General features: G+C 33.6%; 2 protein-coding genes across 2 annotated transcripts; both read right to left on the reverse strand.

The window, feature by feature from the left end:
- Nucleotides 1-1,435: 1,435 nt before the first annotated feature.
- On the reverse strand, nucleotides 1,436-3,106 carry LOC134232058 (uncharacterized). The gene has a single exon (XM_062714028.1). The coding sequence runs from the start codon at nucleotides 3,104-3,106 to the stop codon at nucleotides 1,436-1,438; it is 1,671 nt and encodes a 556-aa protein (XP_062570012.1).
- A 4,122-nt stretch (nucleotides 3,107-7,228) lies between these two features.
- Nucleotides 7,229-8,308, reverse strand: LOC134232059 (uncharacterized). Its single transcript, XM_062714029.1, has one exon. The coding sequence runs from the start codon at nucleotides 8,306-8,308 to the stop codon at nucleotides 7,229-7,231; it is 1,080 nt and encodes a 359-aa protein (XP_062570013.1).
- Nucleotides 8,309-13,289: the final 4,981 nt, after the last annotated feature.

Here is a 13,289-nt window from a genome sequence, read left to right on the forward strand (position 1 = left end):
TTCATTTGAAATACAAGTTTCTCTCTGATAATGCTTGTTATGAAGTTAACATTCCAGTATTTAATGTTCAACTCTAATAGTTTCTTGATCTGTTTTCTAATATTTCGATTGGAGTTTGTGACGTATTGAAGAAAGTCGAATTTTGTTGCTCAGAAGAATTATGGTCAGTTACCTCTGCTTGTTCTGCTCGTTGATTTTGTATATCCTTTTGAGCCTGTAAGATTAAGTCCTTATCCGTAATTAAATTTGTTGAGTCTCCACGTGATGGTTCTTGACTTTCCTTTTAATTTTGGACCGTTTCTGTGAATATTTGTAAAAGATGTTTCTACTTTATGGACAGATTGTCTAAACAAATTCAAAAAAAAGAGAAGTCACAAGTTTAGAAAAGTGGGTATTTCTTAGAATTTTTCTCCTAAGAACTGGAAAATGAAATAGACTTGGAAAATATTAGTAATATTTCAATATAATTACAACTATGGACAAACTACATTCAGTGACGGGCTTACATGATGAAAACAAATTTCAGAATATGTTACCTTGGTGTTAAAAGTGTAATATAAACTTAAGAAAAATATACCATGCCAGGTGAATTTTATTAGGAAAAGTAAAATAATTGAAATCAGCCTTTGTGATATTGATGATTTTTTGTCATTTTGTTATAGAAAAGGCATGTCAATCAATGCGTTGATCTCGACGCAAAATGTAATAACGCAAAATGTAATAATCCAAACATCGTTTTATAGCATCTCTCGTTGTAACATTGCTGGGCTATCACTTTGATTCTGTGATCATTAAATATAAAAATTTTACATTTGAATTTAATTTTGTCATTGTTCCCATCGCAGGCGTTGGCACAATAAAGATCCATCTTTGCAGAATGGACTTGAGTGCCGAGTAAAGGTCAAAATTTAAAGCCCTTGACTGGTACACATGGTGACGTCTCTATATAAGTGAAAAATGCTCGAACGGGATGCAAAGCAACAATCAGTCAATCAGTCCTCATTTTTAACTTTATTTAGGTCATTGGTAATAATGTCCACCACGACTATACTTGTAGGAAGAAGAACATGAACACGGTAGGACGTATATGTTTAAGATGTCAATATTTAGACACTTTGCAATAAATATTCTAACATGTTCAAAACCATATAAACTGCATTTTTTAGAGCTTTATTTTGCTGTTAAAATGTGACATTATTCAAAATTTGTGTGTAATTTAAACCTTTATGATTAATTGCACTAAAAAAGTTTAAAATTGCCTCAGAAAAAAATACATATGTACAATCAAATATATACATGACTGTATTATTACTAGTATTCAAGTAAGCAGTATTATGCCGTTTTGGATTCGCCCACATAAGGGAATGGGGGAAAGGGGCGAAAAAAATGGAGGAGAAATTTCGCAGTAAACAGTATATCTCTTGCAAATTAAAGTTTAAGAAATATCTGCGAGATAATATTGTCGTTCTATATATCTGTATGCATACAGTATGTTGTTGTTGACTGATCCCATCCAAACAAGATGATTTTTCTCGTCATAGCCCATACCCAATGGATCAACCATCCCATCTTGTTTTGTTGGTAAAATTGATAGAATTGACAGGAGATGGCCGTCCTTGTCAATCATGTGTATTGTTTGGTCCAATCGACTACAGATCAGGATATTTAAGAATGTATCTACACAGGTTCCATGTGGCATAAAGAATCCTAATGCTGATCCTTTTGGTGGTCCTCTGTAAGTGAAACGATACTTTCCATTATGGTAAGTGACCACCAAGCCACTCCATGCATCAGAAACAATAACATCACCATTACGGTTCTCTATGATATAGATGGGTTCACTATATAATTGCTGGCCTGAGCTGTCATACTGGATGGTTTGTACTGGTTGTACTTTGGCATTAAACCGAATGACTTTCACCTCTGAATTAATGGTAAGGTTTCTTGTATCATTTCTCATCATGACTAGCAAATCTTCAGTAGAGGCTGAGTGACAGATACACAATGGTTCCCATAGTTCATTTCTCTGAATCAACGTCGATTTTGTAGCATTATCTGCACTTAGTTTGTTAATGTTCCAGTCTTTGTCCACATAAATCAACTCTCCAACATTGTTAACAGTATGTACTCCATAATATTTATTAACATCATAGAAATGATGTAGAATATTTCCTTTAGAATTGGTCAAAATAAGACTGCGTCTATCACTAACCCAAATTTTATCTGGTGTCACAAAAGAAATGTGAACACCATGAATTAAGTCAGTCACAGCAACAAACTTCTTTAACAAACCTTTTTGCACAAGTTTCAACATTTGTTCTTTTTTTACTTTTCTTTTTCCTGCCTCTGTGATTTTGACTTCATCTAAAATGTCATTCATGTCTCTTATACTGATTTCATTCAAAAACCTAAACATTATGTTAATAGGAAATTCTATTGCCTTGGGGACAGGTGTTTTCTTTATGAGCAACAGAAACTTTACAGGTTTGTTTGCCAATTCCGTGTAACTTTGCACATACTCCTTCATTTTTTGATGCTTCAATATACAAGTAGTATAAGTATTATAAGTATTTGGTTTATCATTTAGTGTCTTCCTATGCCTATCGATTAGTTTTTTCAAGTTTTCAGCTTTAGCCGTTAGCTTTTGATGAATACTGGAGAATTGTGCTTTCAAAATTTTTACATCTTTTTTCACGTCAGATTTGAGACCCGCTAGGATCGCACGACTGTGTGGCAGACTCTCACCTCTAATTTGAATAATTCTTTCCTTGTGTTCCTCTCTTTGAATCGTGCAGGCTAATTTGATATCCAGAATTTCATGTTCTTGATGTTTATCATTTTTATCACAGATGAGACATTCACAGGATTTGCACCAGCTTTTATATTTGCAGTCTGGGTGTATATCACATAACTCTGGTGTTATAAAGTCTCCATGCTTTAAACGGTAAATAACAACATCATGGTCTTTGGTATCGAGGTACACAACGTGTTCCTGCTTACAGGGCATACAGAAATTTTGTTCACATGGTCTGCAGTAGAATTCCACATCCCTCTGACACTGACAGCATTGAAGTACTTTGATTTGTGTTGTGGTATCCTTATTCATGGTGTTTCTTTCATGAATCTGTTTTCTCTTTTCTAGGTTCAAAGTGTTATTTCAGGGGACATCTACAATGAAAAAGATATTTTTTTTCATAGACATTAATATTCATACTAAGTAAAATGATTCAAATTTAAAAATGTATGTGTAGTAAAATTGTTCTGTTTCGGAGGTCCGTGTTTGCTCTGCTCTTATTTTGTATTGCTTTATGGACTTTGAGATTGAATAATGTTCGTTATCTCCATGTACTTTCTCTTTAAAACAAGAATGTTACCTCCCTCCCCCCACAAGTGAATAACAAATTATCCGGGAAAAAGTCAGAGTGCAAGTCTTTGTGACATTTTTCTTACACTTAAATGTCAATAAATATTTCTGTTTTTTTATTGAATAAATATGTTGATCATAAACTATGTCATAATAGAATGAGTGTTTGAAAAACAAATTATCCGGAAAAAAATAATGAGAATAATAATGCAAGTATGTTCATGATCAAATGATTTGAAAACATTTGCGCCATTTTTCTTATCTTTCTATGTCTATTATTGTTTCTGTTTTATTGATCGTAGAGTACTAAAGATAAAACGTTATCTTTTTTTTTACTAGTAAATCAATATCAAACAAGTTGCATACTTTACCTGTAATCAGCCATGCGAAAGAAAACCGTCTAAAATCCAGATAAATAGTAGAAACCAAATACAATATCAACAATTAAACAGTTATACACCAATGTAAGGACTGTCCCATTGAATCCATGCTTCCTCCGAGTCCATTTCTGATCCTGATAATATACATGTGTAATGTTATATGGGAGGGCTGTTATTAAGAAGGTTGGACAGAAGAAAAAAACCCGGATCCGGATTCAATGTTAACTTGAATTTTTTCACATTTCTGTCAATCTGTTCCTGGACACTTTATTGTGGTGGAATATTAACTGTTCTTAGACTTAGATTTATTTTCAATTTTTACTCTAAAGCAATATGAACTTCAACATTCAAGTCAGAATATCTGTTGTAAAATTGTGATTAACTAAAGGAAAAAAAACATTTATAAACTTCCGTTGTTTATATATTTGTAATGGACGAACTATTCATAAGCTTTGCAATTGATTCAAACAAAACTACATTATTGTCATTCTGATTTCTTATAAACTACTTTATTAAATTTTCATCAATGAAATACTGTGATTCATTTATTTAATCAAAGTAATATTCTGTCATAGTGTCAAGGATATCAAAATGAGATCCTTTCACAGTGTGACCTCAGGGGCCCATTTTACAAAAGAACTTAAAGTATGCTGATTACTTTCCCTTTTACACTGATTTTCTTTTTCTCTTTTTAAAGAATTCAACAAGATATTTTATGGTACGAAATTCTAACAGCATCATTATTTTTGAAAAATTTTAAAAAGAACATAAGTATTATATACATCGAATCAAAGACTGACGGACTTTTTCATACTGATTTACACATTAAATTGTCTACGAATTTCCTTTTTTATTATGTCAAAAAGCACACGGAGAATATGACCGGTCAGCAGGGGATGCTTACTCCTCCATAGCACTGATCTCATATCTGAAGTTTTAGAGGCCAGCGTTTCCTCTGCTCGTAATTTGTATTTTTTTTAATAAACTAAGCTTAAATACTATACAATTATTGCTGTTTTTGAGGTCAATACAATGATTTAGCCATCTGAGGAGTACAATATTGTACTTCGAAGATGGCTAAATCATTGTATTGATCGAAAAAAACAGCAATAATTATTTTATTATATGATTCATTGATAAAATTATACAGCTCGTTACTTGTTTGCATTTAATTAAGTCCTAGCCAAATACAAGAGAGAAGCAAAATTAAAATGCAGATAAACCTTATGAGTCGTAACAATTTGAAATGTTTTTATCAATTTTTTGCCATGAAAAAAATTATAATGTCAGTTTTTTTATAGGATAGATTTTGAAATGAAGGAGTATTATCAGGGAAATCTGACGGCCAAAAAGTAAAAATTGTTGTTCAGTAAAAGTATTGGAGGGGTCCCTGCATCCCCTCTTACCACCCTCACCGGAAAATATATATTCTCTTATGTTTTGTTCACATAAAAAATTCATAGTCGTTTAGATAGCTTTTCAAAACGATTTGTATCGATTTGGAATTTCCCTATTTATTTTAAGATCAATGTAGAGGAAATAAATCGTTGTATTCACATTGAACGTTGCGTAGCATTTTTCTAACATAGTTGAATCTTGAATCAAAGAGATGGAAATTATTCAATCATATAATAATGTTCGTTATCTCTATATCATGAATAAAAATAAATATTAGCTCTCATTGTGTGGGGATCAGATCATGATCATGCAGACCAATAAGAGCATCCAAAATATCCCTGTCTGTAATGTATGAAAAAGGTGTATATAACGCGCAGTGTTCGATCTAAATAAAAACAATCTAGAAACAATACAATTCTGTGAACACAGCATAACAGAGACCCATATGAATTAGTGGGATAAGGTGCCTAGGAGTATTAAGCATCCCTTGTTGACCGGTCATACCCTGCCTTGAACCTTATTTATTGATCAAGTACATGGAACATTCCATAGTCTATTCAATACAAACAAAGTTCTATCAATTGGATTGAAATAAGTAAGCCACCAGCAAATTAAAGTTTATGCAAGATAATCTTGTCGTTCTATATGTCTGTATGCGCAAAGTCTGTTGGTGTGGCCTGATCCCATCCAATCAAGATGATTTTTCTCGTCATATCCGAGACGCAATGGTGTAAATATCCCATCTTGTTTTGTTGATATAATTGACAGCAGATGGCCGTCCTTGTCAATCATGTGTATTGTGTGATCCGTTCGACTACAGATCAGGATATTTAAGAATGTATCTACGCAGGTTCCATGTGGAATAAGGAACATCTATGGAAATACTTTTGATTGTCCTATGTAAGTGAAACGATAATTTCCATTATGGTCTGTGACCACCACGCCACGCAATGCATCGGAAACAACAATATCTCCATTACGGTTCTCTGTAATATAGATAGGTTCACTGTATAATTGCTGGCCTGATTTGTCGTACTGGATGGTTTGTACTGGTTGTACTTTGCTGTTAAACCGAATGAATTTCACCTCTGAATTAATGGTAGGGTTTCTTGTAATATTGCCCTTTACATTTGAACTTACATTGTGGCCCCGCCCAACACCGATGGGGTCATGACTTGGTCAAAATTGAATATGCACTACCTGACAATGCTTCCATATGAATATGATTAATCAATGCTTTGGCATTCTTGAAAAGAAGATTTTTATAATTTTCTACATATTTCTATGTAAAACTTGGATTCCATGTTGTGGCCCCGTCCTACCCACAGGTGTCATGATTTGAACAAACTTGTATATACACTACCTAAGGATGTTTCCATATAAATATGATAATTCATGCCTTTGCTATTCTTGAGAATTAAATAAGTAAGCCACCAGCAAATTAAAGTTTATGCAAGATAATCTTGTCGTTCTATATGTCTGTATGCGCAAAGTCTGTTGGTGTGGCCTGATCCCATCCAATCAAGATGATTTTTCTCGTCATATCCGAGACGCAATGGTGTAAATATCCCATCTTGTTTTGTTGATATAATTGACAGCAGATGGCCGTCCTTGTCAATCATGTGTATTGTGTGATCCGTTCGACTACAGATCAGGATATTTAAGAATGTATCTACGCAGGTTCCATGTGGAATAAGGAACATCTATGGAAATACTTTTGATTGTCCTATGTAAGTGAAACGATAATTTCCATTATGGTCTGTGACCACCACGCCACGCAATGCATCGGAAACAACAATATCTCCATTACGGTTCTCTGTAATATAGATAGGTTCACTGTATAATTGCTGGCCTGATTTGTCGTACTGACCCCTGTTGACCGATTTGTGAACAGCGCATACCGGAAATTACAGTGGAGGGATCAGGTACCTGGGAGATGTAAGCATTCCCTGTTGACCGGTTATAACCTGTCTTGAACCTTATTTATTGATCAAGTGTACGTATCATTCTGTAGTCAAATTCAGCACAAAAAAAGTTCTACCAATTGATTTGAAACAAGTCAGCCGAACCACCAGCAAATTAAAGTTTATGCAAGATAATCTTGTCGTTCTATATGTCTGTACACACACAGTCTATTGGTCTTGCCTGATCCGAACCAAACAAGATGATTTTCTTCGTCATATCCCAAACCCAATGGCTCAACCATCCCGTCTTGTTTTGTTGATAGAATTGACAGAAAGAGACCGTCCTTGTTAATCATTTGTATTGTTTGGTCTAATCGACCAGATAATAGGATATTTAACAATGTATCTACACAAATTCCACAAGGCATAAATATTCCAAATGACAATCCTTCTGGTGGCCCTGTGTAAGTGAAACGATATTTTCCTTCACGGTCTGTGACCACCACACCATTCCATATATCAGATACAACAATATCTCCATTCCTGTTCACCGTGATGTAGACAGGGTCATGATATAATGGTTTGCCTGTCCTATGGTATTGGACGGTTTGGATAGGTTGTAGTGTACTATTATACCGAATGACTTTCACATCTGATAATGTTATGGCAGGGTTTCTTGTATCATATCTCATCATGACCAGCAAATCCCTAGAAGATGCTGAGTGACAGATACACCATGGTTCCCACAGATCCGTTCTCTTTATCAATGTCGATTTTGTAGTATTGTCTACACTAAGTTTGTTAATGTTCCAGTCTTTGTCTACGTAAATCAACTCTCCTGCACTGTTTACTGTATGTACACCATAGTATTCACTTGCATCAGATAAATGATGTAGATTGTTACCTTTAGAATTCGTCAAAATAAGACTGCGTCCATCACTGACCCAAAGTCTATCTGACGTCACAAAGGAAATGTGTCCACCGTGATATAAGTTAGTCACATAAACATGCTTAATATTTAGGATAGCCCCTTTTAATAGCCTGAACAAATGCTCATTTCTAACTTGTCTTTTTCCTGCTTCTGTGATTTTGATTTCGACTAATAGATTTAAAATGTCGCTTATACTTATTTCTTTATTAAAGTTACACTTTATGTTATCAAGAAGTTCTATTTTCTTTTGGACAGGGGTTTTCTTCATTAACAATAGAAACTTCACAGGCTTGTTTGCCAGTTGTTCGTACCTATGCACATATTCCTTCATTTTTTGATGTTTCAGTATAAAACGTGTATAAATATTTGTTTTATGTAAATCATTTAGTGCTTTTCTATGTATTTCAATAAGCTTTTTCAAGTTTTTAGCTTTAACTGTAAGCTCTTGTTCGATGCTGGAGAGTTTTGTTTTGAAGAATTTTACGTCAGATTTGAGACCCGCTAGGATCGCACGACTGTGTGGCAGACTCTCACCTCTAATTTGAATAATTCTTTCCTTGTGTTCCTCTCTTTGAACCGTGCAGGCTAATTTGATATCCAGAATTTCATGTTCTTGATGTTTATCATTTTTATCACAGATGAGACATTCACAGGATTTGCACCAGCTTTTATATTTGCAGTCTGGGTGTATATCACATAACTCTGGTGTTATGAAGCATCCATGCCTTAAACGGTAAATAACAACATCATGGTCTTTTGTATCGAGATACACAACGTGTTTCTGCTTACATGGCATACAGAAACTTTGTTCACATTGTCTGCAGTAGAATTCTACGTCATTCTGACAATGACAGCATTGAAGCACTTTAATTTGTGTTGTGGTATCCTTATTCATGGTGTTACTTTTATTTGTTTTCTTTTTTAGGTTCAAATTGTTACTTCAGGGGACAGACTACAATAAAAAATATTTTAATACAGTTAATGTTTTACAGTTAAATGTTTCTAAGTAAAGGAAATATGCACTTAGATCGTATTGGAAAGCCCGTGTCATGTTCTTGTTTACATAGGTTAAATATACTAATTATATGTTCGTTCAAAGCAGTTTTGTCAATAAAGAAGTTAATTCTAAATACAATTAAACACTTTATATTGATTTGCTGAATCTCATTTTGTCATAAATATGATATTTTCTTTATGTAAACAAAACTGAGGCAAGAAGCCTTGTTTAAATTATTAAGAGTTTATCAAGTTCCGTTTCCCCTTTGTAAATCAAAAAATTATGTTCAGCTAGGAATTGTAAATATTAAAAGTGGTTTTAAAAACAAAATCGGTTAAAACTGTGTCCATATCTCATTACCTAATAGCTGCAGAACTGTAGCTCTCCGAAAAAATATTTTGACAGACCGGAGAGCTACAGTGCCACCCATTGAAAAAAACTGTATATTTATTGCGAACAAAAAGTTGCGCTTGGTTATGAATTGCAAATTGCCAAAAAAAAAAAAGATCCTATATAAATTAATAACGTAGTTGACCTATACACGAAGCGCATAAGGCTGAATTATCTTGCAAACCAAAATGGCGGTATAAATAGACGAAATTTTCGATGATTCCGATTTCAGAGCCAGGAAGGCTATTAACAGCAATTATATCAGTGTTTTCCCTTTATTTCAAAGTAAAGGGTTAGAGATCAGTTGTAAAAGTCTAGGGTATGAGGTTTATGAACAAAATCTCTGTGGACCTTACAACAAATTGTTATTTCAAAGCGGCATTTTTGTCAATTGAAGTGGTCAATTTGGCGGTTGCCGGTTCTTAGGGAAAACACTGTTATATGGACTGTTTTGTTGTGGAAACTGAAAACATGTTTCAGGAACACACGGTTAGTAATATTTTGAGATGATAGTTTTAAAGACAAATCGATTAGCAGCGCACTTTTTTGTGCGCAATAAATATACAGTTTTTTTCAATGGGTGGCACTGTTGCTCTCCGGTCAGTCAAAATATTTTTTTCGGAGAGCTACAGTTCTGCAGCTAATTAACTAACTAAAAACTAACAATTCACCAAATTATACATTTTGTATATTAAATGACATAAAAAGAACAAGGTTTAACATTAATTAAGCGGTAGATATATAGTATATTTTAAAAGAAATCATGGAAATAAATATTGTATATCTGTTCTTTAATAAGTAATATATAGCTTAGTTTAGTCTAGCTTGATTCAATAATTCACAGTCGTGTTTTATACTTTAATTGCAAATTGTAAACATCTTCGCTAGCCAAGGGTTTCTCATACGCTACTCTCCTCAAAACACCCCTTGATTTCACTGTGGAGAGCGGAACGTCTCCATGCGAATTATCTTGGGTGCGAATCAGTGTTCGTCTTGCACTTATCAATCCACATTTCCTCAACCTAAAAAAATATGTTACGGCTATTAATGCAATTTTAAATAATATTTTTCTCTACTTACGAAATGAAATTCGCTACAGAGCTTCATCTTATCTGTCAGAAAAGGACAATGTATCCTTCCTAGTCAACAGCGACTAAAAATCACAGCATTTCATTTGGTGCAGAAAGGCCATCAGCGTAAAGGATTTGTAAAGAAAGTATGGGTCAAATTGACACCCCTGGTCATTAGGCACGTTACTCTGGATTTTTTAAAATAATTTTCATCCGCCAAAGAAAATTTTTAAAAATGGCTAAGTAACGTTTTTATGTAAAATTTATATGTCTAAAGACTTCAGGGTAATTATAGCATGTGGTAAAGTTTAATTTGGTGGGGTATAAACATGATAAAGGGTGCACGATGTTTCGGGACGCCGACGTTTTGGGACCTACCAATACGACGTTTCGGGACTAGCGACAAGACGGTTCGAGACTTGGGTAAAAACGATTCGAATTTTTTCGGGATTTCAACAAATTATTTTATTAAGATGAAAAAAACATATTATTCAAAGTACACATAGTACGTAACATTTCAAGCTAAATCCGAATTTAATTTTTATGTATAATAAAAGTTGTCATAAAGATACTTTACTGGTTTTTTCAGAGACGTCTCTGGTTTTTTTTTTTATAACAGACGAATAAGAATAGATCTTTACAATATTCATTTTTATTTCTTATCAATTTTTTTTAGCTATTTTTTCTTGTGTGTGTGGGAGGGGGGGGGGGAGGGTTTCCAAAATTGAATCTTCTTAGGTTGATGATATATTTTAAAATATTCAAGTGATCTACCGTCAAATACATTTTTTTAAAAACATGTCAGTAAATTGTTAAAACAACAACTAAGATCAGGTACACCTATCCCAACTGATAACTTACATAGGGAGGTGTTACGTACGCGTATAAAGACGCCGCCAGGACTGGGAAATAAAAAAATTGAGTGGTTTCTTTTGAAATTATTTTAAGAAAATAAAAATCTAAAAATATGGGGGGGGGGGGGGGATATCGTTTGTTTATTGGTAAATAAAAAAATTCAGAATCAAACAATATTTATATAATAGTAGGCCTAATAATTTCTAATCTTTAAAATTTCAACAACTTTTAAGCTTTTCAAATTGTTTTTGATCTGGATTTTGTCAATTTCTCCACAAAGGCTTTCAAATATTTTCTTTTCAAAAAGTTTTAGCATAGTATTGTAAGATTCTTCTCGGAAAATGTTACAAAAGCATTTTTAAAGTTTCCAGAACATTGTAAGAAGGATATGGAGATAACGAACAATATCAATATCAAAGTAAATAAAACAATACAAAAATAGGAGCAGAGCAAACATGGACCTCCGAAACATCAGAGCTGGGATCAGGTGCCATGGAGGAGTGAGCATCCTCTGCTGACCGGTCACACCCGCGTGTGCTCCTTGTCATGATCAGGAAATAACGGAAAAATCCGTCGTCAATTCAGTGTAGAAATCATGGACTAACAATTCGTATGAAAAACGTCAGTCAGCATTTTACTCAATGATAAATTGTATTTGCTTACAAGGTCATTGTATCGACCATAGAAGTTACGAAATGATAACTTTAAACGAGACTGCTGAGATTCTTGTTTCATCAACTTGCTTGTCAATAATTTACCTCGTTTTAGAAATTGTTCATACGTAGAGCATGCTCTTGGGTATCGAATCAACTGAGATATATATACTCCGTATGCAGGTGATGAAGGTATAAGTAATAAGTAAGGGAAGTTGACAATAGAAAAGTTTAAGTCATCACGTTTATCATATAGCTTGGCAGTTAGATTACAATTAACGTCTTTTTCAAGTAAAATATCCAAGTATATGTTTTATCAAATGTAATATTATATATTTGATTAAGTAAACACTATAATTAATATTTCTGATATTAGGTTAATTCTTTTCACAAGACTCTTGTATACTAACGAAATAACACACTTATCAATAAGCATATTTTCCAGTGCACCCCCACACTTATCAAACAAGAGCATAATTATTTTGTTTACATACATGGATTTACAAGCATGAATCTAGTCTGTGGATGAAGCTTAAATTATATGGTATAGATGGAAAAATGATGTGTATAATTAAATCACTTTATCAGAAGGTGAAAGCATGTATAAAACATAATGGAGAACTGTCAGAGTATTTTAATATTACAACCGGTGTATTACAATGTGAAATTTTGTCACCATTATTGTTTTCAATGTATGTCAATGATTTTGAAAATCATTTTATATCTACCAATTGTCCATCAATAGAACTACAAATGATTAATTTATTTTTACTTATGTATGCTGATGACACAGTATTAATGTCAGAAACACCAGAGGGTTTACAAAATATGTTAAGTTCATTGTATACATATACATTAGAGTGGAGTTTAACTGTTGATGTTGAAAAAACAAAAATATTAGTGTTTAGAAACAGTGGACATATTAGAGCTAACGAACACTGGGAATATGATGGGAATACTGTAGAAGTAGTTAATGAGTTTAATCATCTTGGTATGTTGTTTAATTTTAATGGTAAATTTGCAAAAACACAACAACATTTTACATCACAGGAAAGAAAGGCGTTCAGATTTTTGAACGCAGTTCGCAGTTCGCTATTCGCAATTCAAAAGTGAACTGCGTTTCTGAGAACGAAGTTCGCAATTCAAAATTTAAACATACCCTGTGGGGTCTGAAATTTTGGGGGTGGGGTTCTAGGGGCAAGATACCACTTCTATGAAAAAATGGTGATGGTACCCTCTCTAGTTTCCGAGATATGGTCCTCTAGTTTTTAGCCCTACTATTTAATACTATACGAATAAACATCGGGCTCGAGGACATTCACCTACCCTTTGAAATTTTGGGGGTTA

The sequence above is a fragment of the Saccostrea cucullata genome, unplaced genomic scaffold (genome assembly GCF_032062105.1).
Source record: "Saccostrea cucullata isolate Sc308-1 unplaced genomic scaffold, CSIRO_AGI_Scuc_v1 ctg4514, whole genome shotgun sequence".
NCBI classification, from domain to species: domain Eukaryota; kingdom Metazoa; phylum Mollusca; class Bivalvia; order Ostreida; family Ostreidae; genus Saccostrea; species Saccostrea cuccullata.